This window comes from Benincasa hispida, chromosome 5, assembly GCF_027475165.1.
Source record: "Benincasa hispida cultivar pf3 chromosome 5, pf3_genome.v1.1, whole genome shotgun sequence".
Lineage (NCBI taxonomy): Eukaryota > Viridiplantae > Streptophyta > Magnoliopsida > Cucurbitales > Cucurbitaceae > Benincasa > Benincasa hispida.
In genome coordinates, this window is record NC_143482.1 from 16,788,115 (window position 1) to 16,805,183 (window position 17,069).

At 33.3% G+C, this 17,069-nt stretch overlaps 1 protein-coding gene and 1 long non-coding RNA gene across 3 annotated transcripts; one reads left to right on the forward strand and one right to left on the reverse strand.

The window, feature by feature from the left end:
• Positions 1-2,164: 2,164 nt before the first annotated feature.
• Positions 2,165-3,170, forward strand: LOC120077645 (uncharacterized). Its single transcript, XR_005481801.2, has 2 exons — positions 2,165-2,462; positions 2,815-3,170. It is a non-coding gene; the product is annotated as an uncharacterized LOC120077645 (long non-coding RNA).
• Positions 3,171-9,047: 5,877 nt separating this feature from the next.
• LOC120078439 (GATA transcription factor 26-like) lies at positions 9,048-15,932 on the reverse strand. Of its 2 annotated transcripts, none has more exons than XM_039032713.2 (8): positions 15,270-15,932; positions 13,264-13,635; positions 11,960-12,395; positions 11,588-11,660; positions 11,215-11,318; positions 10,684-10,870; positions 10,472-10,583; positions 9,048-9,629 (listed from the first exon to the last, which is right to left on the reverse strand). In XM_039032713.2, the coding sequence occupies exons 1-8, from the start codon at positions 15,307-15,309 to the stop codon at positions 9,328-9,330; spliced, it is 1,626 nt and encodes a 541-aa protein (XP_038888641.1). In that variant the 5' UTR covers positions 15,310-15,932; the 3' UTR covers positions 9,048-9,327. The 2 variants fall into 2 exon arrangements, with proteins under 2 accessions (XP_038888641.1, XP_090170264.1); XM_090314138.1 differs by having other exon boundaries at positions 13,264-13,646; positions 15,270-15,796.
• Between the last annotated feature and the right edge of the window lie 1,137 nt (positions 15,933-17,069).

Here is a 17,069-nt window from a genome sequence, read left to right on the forward strand (position 1 = left end):
GCAGGCAGGTTTTCTTGGGGTTGCACAAATTGGTTTCATCCAGTTTGATTGGCACCTTATTACTACTCTAGTTGAGCGCTAGAGACCAGAAACCCACACATTTCACCTGCCTTGTGGGGAATGTACGATTACGCTGTAGGATATTGCCATACAATTTGGGTCACGAGTGGACGGGCAATCATTGACAGGTTCACTACAGTATGACTGGAAGAACGTTTGTGAAGAGCTCTTAGGCCTTCTACCAGAGGATCTGAAGGGATCAAGATTGAGTATCCCTTAGTTGGCGTCCCAGTTTTTAGAATTACCTCCCGAGCATACATCCTGCAGCTTATTGGAGGATTTTTATTTGCTGACAAGTCAAATATTCTAGTGCATCTCATTTTCCTCTCACTATTGTCTGATTTCGAGTGCACTTGTACGTACTTGTGGGGTGGTGCATGTCTTGCATGGTTGTATAGAGAACTTTGTCGGGCTTCCAATGCACAAACGTTGGAAATAGTGGGGCCACTGATACTATTATAAGTATGGGCTTATGATCGATTTCCAATTATAACACCACAAGTTAAGCTACAGGCCCTATATCATCGTCCACTTAGTGCCAGGTATTATTTCATTTATATATTTATTTCGTTACCATTTTATGTAAGAATATAAATTAATTGTATTTTTTATAATTTTAGATGGAGTGGTGTATTAGTTGCCTTTGAATAGTCAGCAAATATATTGCTCGTGTACAGAAAAATATTCGACATGCTGATGCACAATCAGGTAGTAAATGTGTATATAAATGAACATTTAAAACATTTTATATGTATATTTATTTATTTTTTTTTTGTCAGATTATTTGGACGCCATACACACAATAGATTTGGTCATCTTTACCTGATTATTGTCGTGATGGTGTAGACATCTGGTTGACCGTTAGTCCTCTTATATGCTTCCATATAGTAGAGTGGCATCATCCAGATCGTGTATTGAGACAGTTTGCGACAAACAATACCTTCGTTGTCTTATATACTCCCAGCACTACACCAGATCGATTTGAGAGGTAAACATGACCAAGATTGGCGTCGAATCCATGCGGAATATTTATCCTATTGGCATGGACGACATAATCGTTGTGCACAAAGAGAATTAACAAATGGCCAACTATATCAGACGACTACTTTCCCTGGTACAATTCGATCATGAGGTGATTTATCACACCTGACGGCGCTTACTATTACTGCATGGTAAGAGATTTAAAATTAGACATTTTCCATATATATGATATGAATATTGTTTAATATTTATTTTTTTTATTGTACAAAATAATTTTATCGGCGATGTTCAACAATATTATGTACAGAACAACTTACCATAATTGGGTTCAATGTGTCAACAAATATTGGTCAATGTAGAAGGTATTATTCAACAAACAAGATAACAGTGTGAACCTAATTTAGAGGGACACGAAGACAACCCCATGAGGGGTAAGGACTAGGGAGTTGTTTTTAAATTTCATGTAAACTTTCATTTTCAAATTGTAAATTAAAGAACTATTGTAAATATTCTTTAATATCATGCTATATATATATTTTAATATGAATGTAAGATGTTTTCATTGTAGATTAAATATATAATTAAGTTTAATAATGAAGGAATTTGTGGACCAATTTCTAAAGTTTTAATATTATTGTACATCTACAATTAAAAAAAAATAGTCAACAAAATTTTTTAAAAAAATAAGCAAATCGTGGACCGGGTCCATGAGTTTGCGTCTGACCGGTCAACCAGTTAACCGAGGTGCTGACTGGATCAAACAGTACTCGTGTAGCGGGTACACGAGTTTGCCACATGGAAATCGTGTACCGGTACACGATTCTACTACCCCAATTTTGTCAATACTTTCCCAAAACACCTATTCTTAGAAAATGTTTTTCTCCAATCTTATTTTTGTCATTATATTTTTTTAAAAAAATCTTGGTTTTTTCAAAACATGAATATTTTCTTGTATGCAATTTATTATTATAGCTAGTCAATTTAAAAAAAAAAATTAATTTTAAAAGGGTTAAATTTAAGAACTATTTAAAGTACAGAGAAGTTTTCAAAGATTAAAATTAAATAAATCTCGAATATATAAGAGCTAAAATGGTATTCTAAATTAATTACAAAAACCATTAATACCGTACATCGAATTTCAATGATGGCCGTTAAATTCAACGAAATGGCGGGAAACCCATCACAAAACCCTAAACCGTTCGAGCTCTTTCAAATACCGAATCTCTCTGTCTCTGCGCCAATTTGACCTTCAGCAATTCTACTTTTTCTTTCAATTTTCAGCGATTAGGTGTCACCGCGCTATTAATTTCACCGGAAGATGCGAACTTAGCTCCGATCAGCGTCGACCGGATGGCGATATGGGTCGAACGAGGTCCGAGGAGCGTTGATCTGAGTGGCCGCTTGATCTATTAATCAACAAGGTCAGATTCATAAATGGGTTCCGTTATTTAATTATGTGTAAGATGGATGAAATTTGTGTAGCGATTTGGTCTATTACAGTGATTGGAGTTCTCTGAAATTAAGGTTTCGAGTTTAAGCAGAAAAAGAATTGGGGTTTTCGGGAGTAAATTCAATTTGCAGATATATTCGTTTGATTCTGATTATACAGGTTTAGATTTTGTTAGTGATAAATTATGGTCGAGATTTGTGAACCGAAGGGAATTTTGATTGGAAGTTCTTGGTTTACTTAATAGTATTCTTGAAATAGAAATTCCAACTAATTGGCTTTGTTTAGTTGTTTTAGATGGGTCTGATTCTGAAATGTGGTGGCAGGTATTTTCTCTGAATGATTGTGCTTTTTGCTGTTCTAGGCTCCTCCTTTTTGGAAACAAGAAAATCCTCTTTGCTTATTGTCCTCTATGGAGCTTCAAGATGATGAGATAGAGATCTAGAGAATCTGGTTTCTTGCTTGGAAAATATTTTGAATGAACTTATTTTGAAAACCCAGATGGGTAAATTTGTGAATTTTGGAAATTATTAGATAGAGATTTTGTTGTTTGCTCACTGTTCTGTATGGAGGTTGTATGTGTTGTTTTGTGATAGAGATTTTAGGATTACCTTGTTGCTTGAATTGCAGATACTGTCATTAATGGACATACTTTGAAAACCCAGAAGGGGAGATTTGTGTATATTGCAAATTATTGGATAGAGATTTAGTTGTTTGCTTATAGTCCTCTGTCTGGAGCTTGTCAGTGGTGAGATGGAGATCTTTAGACTTGTGTTCTTTCTTGATGAAAATACTTTCAATGAACTTATTGCGGAAACCAAGAAGGGGAGATTTGTGAATTTTGCAAATTGATAAATAAATATATATGTATATATATTTTGACAAAAATTGTCCTCAAATGAGATTTGACCTAGTTTCTCAAAATAAGTTTATCTAATCCTTTTCTAACGTCAACAAACCATTATTCCTTTTTTTTTTTTTTTTTTTTTTTTTTTTTGTTCTCACTCTGTTGCTCCTTATGTTTCCTCTTGATCTCGCTTCATATATTCTCCTTCTCGCTCTCCTCCTTTTCTTCCCACCGCAACTTCAAACCGAGCCCTCCTTGTGGCATGGAGGAGAGGGAGAGAAAAGGGTACACAGGGAGACAGGAGAGAGGAAAAACAAAGGAATGAAAGTGAGAGATAACATAAGGAATGAGAGGGAGAGACTGCATATGGAGCGAGAACAAGAGGAAAAAACAGGAAAGAAAGTACAAGAATAAAGAAGCACAAAAACGGTTTGCTGATGTTAGCTAAGGATTAGAAGAACTTGGTTTAAGACATCAGGTCAAATGTCATTTTGGCACATTTTTTTAAGTCATCTGTACAGAAACCCAGATAGTATGTTGTTTGCGCTCATTGTCCTCTGTGGACTTTGTAAAGTGGAGAAATGGGAATTCTTCGACTAATGTTGTTTGTTTTTCATAGCAAATTTTCTCAGTGAACTTATTCTGAAAAAGCAAAAGTTGGAATTTGTGTATGTTATGTTATGGGGTTCGTCTTGGTTTCATTTATGATGTTCACTTCTTCAATTTCCTTTTTGTGAATGGTGAATGGACAATTATTTTACTTCTTAGGGTATCTTTAAGACTTATATAGATCCTAAACAGACAGGACTAAGAAAAGGATAACTTATGAAGAAAGCAATAAAGGAAACCTTGTAGGATGGAGAAGAGTAATTATATGGGGCAACTGAATAGGAAAGTCACAATAAGAGGAAAGAAAAAAAGGAACAATAATGTTTAGTGCATGTGAATGGAAGTTTCCTTGAACTAAAAATTTGAGAAAATAAATGAATGTTGTGAATGAGGTATTCAATTTGTTTACTATAGTTGTTCTTTTCTTTTCTTTTTTTAATTGTTTCAAACAAATTTGTTTTTTTTTTCTTTTTTTTTTTTTTTTTTATTATCTCAAACAAATGTATTGATATGAAACCAATATAATGTAAACATGAAACCAAAAATAATGTTTTATAGCACAAAGAGTTTGTGTACAAAATTTACAGATTATGAAAGCATAGTGTTCATCATATCGTTGATCGTGGTTGCCGGTAAGTTTTGCGGTTGTGGCCAACCATCCCACATCTATCACACTTGTGAACTTGGCAAACCTCGCCTGCAGAAGGTGGTCGAAGCTCCTGACGATGGCCTACCTAAGCAATCCTTCTAGGTGGTAGGAGTTCAATGTCTTTGTACTCATCTGGCTGCCTCCACTTTTACATGTCTGGCTATAGTTGTTTGTATGTTGTATGCATGCGAGCAAAGGGTGTACGGATCTATATTCCGGTAGCATGTTGTTGCAATCGCATTGGAGCAAGAAATCTCATTGTAATCAAACAGTTTGCAGATACACATACTTGCTTGCAAGTCAACAAGTCCTCCAGTGACTTCATATATTGAAATATCCTCTGGCTTAGTAAAATATCTTCTCGATCTAACCTCTGCGTCTTTCATTTTATCTCTACATAGCCAGCAAAGGATCTCTGACAACTTGTAGCATAAGTTCGTCATCGATGAAACCAATCTTACAATACACCCCGTATATGATCTAAGAATTTTGTAGTGGGCAACATCCTAACATCTTTCAGAAGGGCATTCAGACTTTTAGCCAAATTAGTCGTCATATGATCGTACCTTCATACCTTCAGCCACACTAAAATGCTCCAAGCCAATGTGGAAAACCCATTTCCTCTCAAGTATTGGGCAACTCCACTGAACAAATGAATCTTAACCCAATGTACTCGAAAAGTTGACTTACGATATGCTTTGGCAGCTAGCAAAAAAAGGGGAGTACAACATCATTCTTTAAATTCTTAGCCAAGTTCATGGATTGGTGATAAGTGCAAAAAGTAGTAGAATGTAGACGGAAAAACCCTACGGATTATCTTCTCAATGCTCAATTTTCTATCCAATACAATGAGAAGTTTTATAACGGCCCTTACGACCTACTTAAACCTTTAAAAGAACCATGTCCATGCATCATCCATCTCATCATTTGCAATGCAACACGATATATTTGCTTGTTCTCATCCACTACATTTGCACTTCACATAACACTCCTAAACTTCTCTTGTGTGTCCCATCAACAACCAACACATGCCAATATAGTTTTAAAAAAAATCCCTAATCAACGGACCCAATGACATGAATACAGACTTCAAGTATTTGTCGTCATCAAGTTTGAAGTCATATATAGTCCTGGGATTCACTATTTTTAGGGCTTCATCATAGGCATGTAGGTGACCTCAAGACTCCTTAGGCCTGCTTTGGACCATCTTCTTTAGACCGCCAAACTTTTGTATAACTGATACTCACCCTGTAGTCTTCATGCATGTTTTGCATGATGTCTTTCAGCCTATACATCTTACTAACATTGGTGAACTTGGACTTAATTAAATGTTTATTACCTTGCTCTTTCCCTATTGGTGGTCGTGGTCCATTAACTGTTGAGATCATGTATGGCCATTTGTATACCTATATATCTTAAACAGAGTAGAATCTTTGCTTCTGAGCCCTAATCCTCCATCCACATGTATGATATTTACATTTAACTGTCAGCAAGGACTTGGTGGATTTGTCAATTATGTACTCAAAATTCCTACATATGGCCATGAGTGACAATGCATGTGCAACCTCTTCCTATGGAATGTATATCTGTCCAAGCTCGATATCAATATCATCATTACCAGAAGATTGATATGATATAATCATCGGCATCTCAGTCCAAGCACTTTCAGGTTGTGCAAAATTAGTGCCAACTATTGTTGTTTCCCTATCACCAACACGATACTCCTCCTCAAAGTCATCACCACCCTCTTTAACATCCTCTCTTTCATCCTCTTCAGTTAAGCCATCCAATTCATCTAAGTCCTCAAATTCCTCTTCATCACATTCATAGACTTCATCATCATCTTCATTGGCATTTTCATCTTTGACTACTGTTGTCATCTTCATCAACATTTTCATCGGATTTTTGCGCTAAGTTGTATGGAAAAATTGGTTAGCATGAGTAATTAGGGCTTGTTTATGTCACTTCCCAATTCACTACTACTACCAAACATAGATTTGGGGTTCATTGATAAATATATGAAGAATTATACACATACATGCATATTTAGGGTTGGCCCAATGATAAGTCCACTAGGCCAGCCCCATGAATAAATCCAACTATGGCCTAAACAGGTCGACCCAAAATCAATTTATTTTTCAAAACGGTGATCCATATCTAATCTGATGAATAAATGGGTTGCGTTGACAGGACCAATCAAATGTTGACTTTCGATCAGGCTTGAATCAAGTGTAGGTTAAGCTTGAGCCGACCTTTGAGCTTCGAGCCTATTGATAAGACTGACCTCTAAGTAATCTTGTGCATCCTCCTTTCAAATGCCACCGCAGCAAACAAATATACAAGACATTTTGCAAATAAATAATAGATTACTAATAATGGAAGGAAACAATGCAAAAACAATAAAATTAAATTAAAATAAATTCCATGAGATTTCTCATAAGGTTTGGCTTAGTCAATTTTACAGGAAGCTTTAGTATCTAAGATTTCCTTTAAAGTTGACCAAGTCAAACCTTACCAAAAATTTTGGTAAAAATTTCAATTTTAGGTAAGGTAGACTAATCAACTTTTAAGGAAATCTGGATAAAAGTTTTAATTTTCTAATATTTATGCACCAAATTTGATAGTGCTTAAAATAGGAGAGATCGAGAGTCTAAAAGTCGAAGTAAAGAAAGAATGAGCTCACGGAAAGATAGATAAATTGGATAAAATATCTAATTAAATACTTAATATTTACAACTATTTTTTATTAAAAAAAAATCACTCATATATCAACATTTTTTTAGTCCTCTCTCATTTTGTATGGTTCCCATTTCTTAGTCCCTTTCACTCTCTCCTATCTTCTCATCTTCTGTTAATCTCTCTTGCTTTCATAAAAAAGTTGTTTTTTTTTTTTTTTGTTATTTTCTTAAAAGTAAAATGGTGGAAATCAACAGAAAATTATTTAAGGATAAATTATCTTTTTAGTCTTGAAATTCTAACAAATATGTGTGTTTAGTCCCTAAATTTTAAAAATCTTCCTTTATAAATATCCACATTTGAGAAAGGATAAATCGTGCAAAAGAAAAATAATTCTTTTTTCAATCTTTTTAGAAATTAGAAGATGAGATGTAAGCCACGATGAAGCAAATCTATTCACTCACATTTGAGAAGTTTTTTTAAAAATATATATATAATTTTTTTTTCCAAAAAAAATAACAAGAGACAAATTGAGAACTCATTTGTTTAATAGTACAAACAATAATGGAACAACCACAAATTTTCACGAAGTAATTCTATAATTAAAAAAATATATTAAAGATGGTCCATTTCTATTAGTTTATATGTATGGCCCTACTTATCCATTCTTTTTGACATTTTTGAGAAGGCAAGCTTGACTTGTTCCCATCTTGCTAGAGTAGTTCAAATAGATATCTTGTAATTGTAAAAATTGCAAACTACTCCATCATCGAAAAATTTATTAAAGTGTCATAATGTGATTTGCACTTTTGTACTTTTAAATGTATGAGAGAGTTATTTCAATATATATGCCGCGATTGTTAGAGACATGCATTTTTTTAATCTAAATCTAATATTTTTAAAAATGTAGTTATATTGTAGTGGCCTTATAAAATAATTTTTTCCTCATCATTCTTGTTCTATATAATGTCTTTTTAAAGAAAGAAAAGACTACTAGTAACTTCTAAGGTACAAGAGCTTCACTTTCTAATGAGCAATTGCTCTTTCTCTTTTTTTTTTTTTTTTTTTTTTTTTTTTTTTTTTTTTTTTTTTTGGAATAAGAGACATTTCGTTGATTAATGAAATAGGGAAAACCGTAGAAGTCTGTGGACAATTACAAGAAACATTTTCAATTAGAGACTAAATAAGACAAGCTGAAAAGATTAAACGAGTGCTTATTTATTTATTTATTATTTTTTTTTTTTTTGTTTAACCCTTCTATGGAGTTGAGAAATTGGCTTGTTTCAAGGGATATATGTGTGTATGGTAAAATAGGTTGTCATATAGTTTAAACCTACAAGTTATTTGATTTAGAGTTCTTTTGTCGAATTATGATTTTAACTTTTCTTAGTTTTTTTTTTCTCTTTCTTTTATAATATGTGGAGTGAGAAGATCGAACCTTATGTCTTATGGTCTGTGGGGGCGGGAGATCAAATCTCATGTCTCGAGGTCAAAATTACATATTCTATTATTGAATAAATATCCATTAAATTTCAAGTATTAATTAAATTTATTGATTCAAATCGATAATGGTGGACTTATCCATTATTGGTAAACAAACAAAATTCAATTGATTATATATTTTTATTCCAAGTTGGAATCTCTTTATTTCACTTATACTAATATAAAAAATAATGCCTGTTGAATCAAGAGATGGAAATAACTCGTATAAATAAATATAGGATAATATTCTATTTTGAAAAAATTGAAAGAGGTTTACAGCATAGTGTTCAAGAAGATTCACCCAAAACTCAACCTGTTTTGCATACAAAGATCTTGTAACTATCAATTCTTCAATACATAAAATTCAAGTGTATATATATTACAAATCTAGTGTCTATACAAAAATTTCCACCCAAATTCATGTTTCGACCATTCGAACTTCAAGGGTGAAACGAAAAAGTTGCCATTCGACCTCATTTACCGAGTTTTCTTTTACAATGCAAAGTATGCGAGTCCAAGCCATCGCTATTAGCTAAAAGCAGAAGGTACACTTGTAATGAAATCGAAATACAGTTGTTAGTGATGAACAAGATGTGGGTGGACTGAGCTACTACATGTGCTAGCCTGCCTACCACCAGAATGAGAGGTCGGGTGAAGGAGCTCCGCTTGTGGGAATGAACTATTTGACCGTACATCTAGCAATAGATCTTGATCTGAACTTTCTTCGACGAAACGTAAGGATTCAAGCATGAGGGAGCTTCCATCAGGAGGCAAAGCAAATAAGCTTCTAGGGCTGAAGCAAGATCCATCATTCTTTCCAGGATCCTTATTTTCCTTCATCACCAACCTTTTGGGACTCTTCATGATGGTCTTTACCTCTGAAGATGGAAAAATATATACTGAGTATGGTTTCGACCGACCGACAAAGACTTCAAACACGATAACAGTCGAGTAATAAAGTCTGCAGCAGATCATAATTCGATTTTTGTATCGACAAAATCATCTTTTTATGCTCATTCTCAAAGAAGGAGATGCACAACTCTCTAAATTATTCATATCTTGTGAGGAGGGCAAAAAAAACCTATCTCCTCGAACTAAAGAAATGCCCTTATACTTGGGCAAAACACGTGTTTCTTGGTCCTATTTGATAATCATTTGGTTTTTTATTTTTAGTTTTTCAAAATTAAGCCTATAAACATCATTTCCACCTCCAAATTTTTTGCTTTGTTATTTACTTTTTACCAATGTTTTAAAAAACTAAGCCAAGTTTTAAAAATTAAAAAAAAAAAATTTAAAAGTAGTTTTATTTTTAGAATTAAGCTCCTTAGAACTCAGGGACATAGTTGTACAACCAATAGACCAGATCCTTTTCAAGTAACGTCGTTTTGGAATTAAGCTAAGAATTCAACTCTTGTATTTAAGAAAGATGTAAAACATCCTAAGAAATTAGGAGAAAATAGGCTCAGTTTTCAAAAACTGAAAATCAAAACTAAATGATTATCAAATGGAGCCTTAATTTCACTATGCAGATTAGCCATTGCTAAGATGATGCGTCGAAGTTTGTACTATAAGTTGTTTAAAGCTAAGATAAGAAGATACAATTATTATCATCCCGCAAGCTGAGAAGAATAAGCATTTTAATTTTACCATACAAAGAATTTTGGAAGGCAAACAAATCATCTTACATTTAACAGAATCGACCAGACAATTTTTTGTTTACCTGAAATATTCTGATTGTAGCTCTCACGCAATTGCTTAACATTCATGAAGTTACTCGACACCGACGCATTGGCATGGGAAAGAAAAGGTCCTTTGCTACCATTTTTACATTTCTGCACATACACAATACAAAATTAAAATGCATATTCAAAATTTGTTTTTTCTATTGTTCTCATCGAACAAAAATCTAATCACTATCAAATCAGCCCTAACCTTAAGTTGATGATAGCTTTCGACCCATTTCGATTTTGAAGAATTATACAATACAAGCCTTTTAAGAGTCTTGCAGTCTTCAATCTTTGTTCCAAGGAAGGAAGCATCAAAAACACCCTCGCTAAGCAGTTGTTGGAAGGAAGTTAAATTCTCCTTGAAATAGGGGCTATTAAACATGCTCTCGAGGCTGCAAACAAAACAACACAGGAATCTAACATGTGATTTTCTTGATCACCCCCAGTTCTAATTTCATACAGCATGGTGATGTAGTGTGAGTAAACTAGTAATGTTTTAGATTCAAGTCAAACATTAAATATGTATTGAAATGCTTTTTTTCCGTTTACGTGATGTTGCCATCACAAGTCAATGATATGGTATGCTAAAATGGGGAGTCCATACTTTTTCACACAATGGGCAGCATGAACAGTTAAATGATGCTGCCCTCTTGAGCTATTATTTTCCTTTTCCCTGTGTAGTGTTGGGTGGGGAATAACAGAAGAGAATTGATATATTAACGAAAAATATTCTTACGTCTCCGGAAATTCAGCAATATCAACCTGTGGTAGGTACTTCATTAATTGCTGCTGTTCTTCATTTGTTAGTTGTCTCGCAAACTCTCCAAAGTTTATAATGTCCTAGCCACAGAAACAACGTATATTTGCACTAAGAACAAAATGCACAATACGCATATTTATCAGAACTCTCAAGACCAGTAATGGAAATGAAGAGAGTATCTAACTGTTGAACCATCCGCTAAGAATCTAAACTGCATCATTTTTCGTATAAGCAGTTACCAAGTAATGGTATTCATGAAAACAAGAGTCACTGCCATCTTGGATCACTGACATGCAAGCTTAAAGTTGCTTTCATAATGGAATCGAGCGAGCTAAAAGACATCACTTACATTTATATCTACATCACATAAGGGTGATTTATGGTTTCCAAGCATTTGTAAGCATTCGTGAAGAGAATCGTCCCTGCAATTTGAAGAAAAAAATAATGGTGATTGTTCTTGATTCCAGTAATGTTGACAGCATGAAATTGCACTATTTTCCTAATATAATTGACATTTTTGTCCCCAAGAAAATACTTGGTACATATTCATAGTTCAAGTATTCAGCCACATCTTTTGTGTATTACTCTTGCAAAATGAAGGAAACAATGTCTTATGCCTTTTCCTTTGTTTTCTTTTCAACATCATTTTGCTGAGCTTTCCACATAGACCAATTTAACAACTATGGGGAATTCTCAACTTTATAAATTAGATTAGAGCTACCTTTTAATCTGTTCTTGCTGTACTCCTGATCCATAAACATTCTTCATCTTTCCAGTCCTAGATGTTGGAAAATTCATGCCCTTGTTTTCACTACATACAAGAACAGTTGAAGAATGGGGTGAATAGACCTCATTTACCAAGCATTGCTTGTTATCAACTGAAACTGAGCTAGCTTCAGATTCCTCTTCTCGAGCTATCGAGCTTGGATGCCTAATGAGAATACTTCCATGACCTATCTCAACAGAGACCATAGGTTTTTCACTCTCAAAAAGCAGATCATCCTCGGAAGCTTCAGAGAAGTAGGACGATCTCTGCTCACGTAAAATACTATATAGATCTTTAGTTAATTTTTCAACCGGGGACTGCTTTGGACGATTCACACAGGTCCTCTTCCTGGAAGGCACCATGGACTCCCACACTATTGACTGAGATGGACCTTAAGATGGCAAAATTGTGGAAAAATTACAGTCAGAATTACATTGCTCATTGACAAACACATAATAGCACAAAATCACTCGTTCTAACTCAACTAGAGAGATGATGCTTGTTAAAAGATATAATATTAAATTTTCCTTCACCCATTAGCTTAAGCCTCTGGGTCAATCGGTGATTTAAGATGGTATTAAAGCAGGTGGTCCAGTCCAACCCCAACAATGTTATTTCCTCCCCAATTAATATTGAGTTCCACTTATTGGGTCTTTATATTTCAAGTCCACAAGTGAGGGTAGCATTAGATGATATAATATTAAATTTTTCATCACCCATTAGCTTAAGTTTTTGGATCAATCAGTGATTTAAGAATGCTGCATCGGAAAAAACAACCGGAGAGAGTTTGTCAACGAAACAATTCATGAAGTTCAATGATCATGTCAATCCCTGACAGTAGTATCTTTGTGCCTTCTACAGGATTTAAGTTTGTTTCTTGATTTTCAGTACCATTGATGAAGAAACATAGCAGATTTTTATGCATTGGACAGACTTAAGCTTTTCAACTTCCAAAATATGCATTACTTTTCACTTTTTTGAAAAAATATTTTGTGGACCAACCATTTCTTTTAAGTCATTCTTTCTTTTGACATCACTACCTTTCCGCCAACATTTTACTATTTTCTTGACCCTCAGGCTAAACTTGAAACAAAAGATTAGTTTAAGGTTAAACTGACAGAAAAAATGATGCAAGGATGAAAAAAGTGAGAGCTTTCATAATGTTTAGAGAATTAAGCTACAATAATTAGACATAAGATTTCCAGTGGAAGGTTTTAAGAAGTTCTACTAATCATCAAGAATGGATTTCAGTGTTTAACCTGTCAAATCACTTGCATCTGCACTGCTGAAATGGGCACAACTCTCAGGATTAGATATGGCCGATCCAGAACTGGATCTATTGCTCGTATCTTCATCCACTACTCTATGGTAACCCTGACCCTGATCGGGAATCATCCACCCAATTGATCCATCTGCTTGTTGCAGCTTTCTTTTCAGCAGTTTAACTTCTTTGTTTTTATTTATTGAAATGCTCTTCACCCTAGAAACCCTGTGATCTTCATATTCATCAGGATCGGCCCGAGCATGCAAAGGGGTATAGTTTGCAAGCGTTCCTTTAGTCCTCCATCGAGATCCGCATGCATTGCATAATACCGGTTTATCAGGAGGTCCATTACGCCAAAGAGGAGTGCCTGTCCCAGCACTTGGACATTAGATACTCGAAAGTTAAGATTAATGTGCAAGTACAGAAGATTCTCAGTGTATAATAATTAAATTACCTAAATTAACAATAAGGAAACTGTAGAATTTTCAATACAACAAAACAAAGAACAATAGTCATCCAACTGTTATCCATTTTTTCACAAGAATGCAACAAGTTTCTGGTAGGAAAATGCATAGAGATGGTATAACAAAATGTTTTCCTCTAAATTTATTGCATTTGCAGTAAACCATTTACAAAAAGTTGATATCTCACAACCAGAGCTCACATTATAGTGTATACATAATATTGAGCAGTTGCAGGCAAATTTGATCAAAACCAATGTGACATGAGGCAGACCATAGTTGTGAGCACTATGACGAATGGCACTTGATAGAATCTCAAACATTTCCCATATAGAAAAACAAACATGGAGAACTTAGGCCATGGAAAATATGTATTTGAATTACTTAAGTTAGAAACTATAGTTCAAAGTTCAATCAAGGAGAAAATCACATTTAACTCAAGGAGAATGGTTAATCTATTGAAAGATATTAGCAAGTACCAAGTAACTACAACATTAATTACGTCAACTGATTTCATATAATTGAAGAATTTGAAAGGTTGGCTTAAGTTGATTTAACAAGTTCATCCACTTTAGAGTACATATTATCAGTGAAAATTGAAATTGCTGCTCCACTCATAAGAAGAAATCTGTCGTGTATAAGATGAAACCTTCCTTATGATGAAACAATGTACGGGAAAAATCAGTTAATTCCATTTAGTAAATTAACCATAGACACATATCAGACCACACATGAAACTGGTTTTGAATTATTCGTTGACACTCCAGTCTGGTTCTAGAACCATTAGAGATTGGCATTGAGAACTTTTTTCACTAGCATAATTGATCTGATTTGAGTCCAACAAAATTAACATTGAAACAGAAACCAACACAAAACAATTGAAACTTGTAATGTCAGGGAAGTTCAGATTTCAGAAAGTTAAATGATGAATCACACAAGTTATAAATGTATATGATCACCAGTCACCTGCTAGACTTCAAATACAAAAACATGAATTGTGATTGAACACAACATGAAGGTCAATGACAACTGATGAGAAATGATGCTGCACATTATTATGTACCCAACAACAAAACAGTCCACAATTCAAAAAAAACATACTAATCAGTATAAATGTTAAGCTCATAGGATGAAATCACCAATTAATTACAATACAATTGGTTGATGAATGAGTTGAGAGATCTAAATGCATTCACTCCTGAAGAAACTCAGCTCAAAGAAGTGCCCACCAACCCCCCCCCCCCCCCCCCCCCCCCCCCCCCCCCCCGCCCCCCGGAGAAACATTAGAACACTATAGTTCAAAGAGTAACATATATCTTTGATTGAATTTTGTTTCTTCTTTGTGTTCTTTTATAAAATCCTCTCCCAATTCACAAACTCAGAGGAATTTACACATTCAAGCAAACAAGAGCATTGGCAGATACAAAAATTATAGAAACCAAGCTGAAAATCAACATTCTTTTGAGAAAATTGCAGAGAAACCAGACAAGAAACAAACAAAAACTAAACAACTATACAAAATGGAGAAACAAGAACTCACTTGTAACTCCACAGTGACAGCAAGGTCCATGCTTTCCCATATCACTCTCTTTTTCCCTTTTTTTGTGTTCTTTTTCCTATTTATTTAAATATTTGGTTCAAGAGAAAATTCGAAGAAACTTTGACTTAAATAACTTATTTATTCACAAAAAAAGGAAAAAAATCAAGAAAAATTAAGAAATATGATTGTTTTGTTAAAAATCTGTAAGCATATACACCTGGGTTACAAAAAGAGGGCTGTCTACAACAAACCCAGAAGGGAAAAATTTGCAGAAAGAAAAAGGAAGGCAGAAAAAACCCAGAAGAGTTATATGTTCAAAAGTCCAAAAAAAATGAGAGAAAAAAAGGGTAAAATCAAGAGGAAATGAAGGAATTGAGATGGGTTTTTTGGTTAAGAATCAGCGAAATCCAATGGAGAAGAAAGGACCATTGAAGGAATCTAATAAATGGCTGTGGAAAAAGAATGGTGAAATGGTTGAGGAAGAAGAAGGGGGTGGGTTGAAAGAGAGGCCTTTGTGACTATGTGCTAAATTCCTTAATTGTTTAAAAATAAATAAATAAATTAATTAATTAATTAAAAATAAAAAATATATATATAAAAAGAAAAAGAAAGAAAGAGAAAGAAGAAATTATTATTCAGGTTTGCTTTATGTTTTTTTGGTTTACTATTGAAAGAATTTCATCTCCAACGCCATACTCAATTATACCTCCCTCTTGAAAATTATTTTAATTGATAAAATTTATTAAAAAAAAATATTTACAAAATATAGTAAAATATTTATCTTTGTCTATCTTCCATCAACATTTAATTATATCAGGTAATTATTTTAATTTATTTTTGTTATATTTGAAAATGGTTCTATGTTTATTAATACTTAATAAAGATAAATATTTATACCTCTATTAAAAATTATTTTAAATGATAAAATTGATAAAAATATTTATAAAATATAGTACTGGTAAAATTTTGTTATATCACTTAACTATTTTGATTATTTTGTTATATCACTTAACTATTTTGATTTATTTGTTATATTTGAAAACGGTTCACATTTATTTATACTTAGTAAAGATAAATATATATTAGAAAATTGTAGAGTTTAATATCCAATTTGACTGTGGACTTTTCGGCTTTCAAGCTCTGAAGTCTTTGCTAAATTTTTCAAAACCCCACAATTTGTTGGGTATTTTTTTACTAAAATACCCCTGGCTAGAATACAGAAAGAATATATATTTATTTAATATGGCTTGGAATTGTTCAATTTTGTGAGGAGGCCAAAAAAACATAGTTCCATTGGCAGAAGGAAACAGAAGGTTTTTTTTGTTTTTGCTTTCTTCTTTGTTTTCTTTTTAATTCCTTTTTTTTATTTATTTATTTTCCTTCTTTTTTTAAAAAAAATTATATAATTTGTTTTAGACAGAGGGATACGACATGTCGTCTGCTTTGGGCATATCACTCTCACTCTCTCATTTCGTTATCCAATTTTTTCCTTTTCTTTTTCTTTGAAAAATACATTTTGTTTTCCCCTATTTTCTTTAATTATTGTTTTCATATTTGGTAAAGAAACATGGAAATTTATAGTCAAATTTCAATAGAGAAAAAAATAATACATTTTTGGTCCCTTCAATTTTGAATCTAGTTTTAATTTGGTGTTTATGTTTTAAAATGTTACATATTTAATTCTTGAGTTTTAAATTTGGTTTCATTTTAGTTCATAAGTTTCAAAATGTTACAATTTTATCCGTGAGATTTGAGTTTTGTTTTAATTTAGTTTTTAGATTTCAAGATTTATATTTTTAA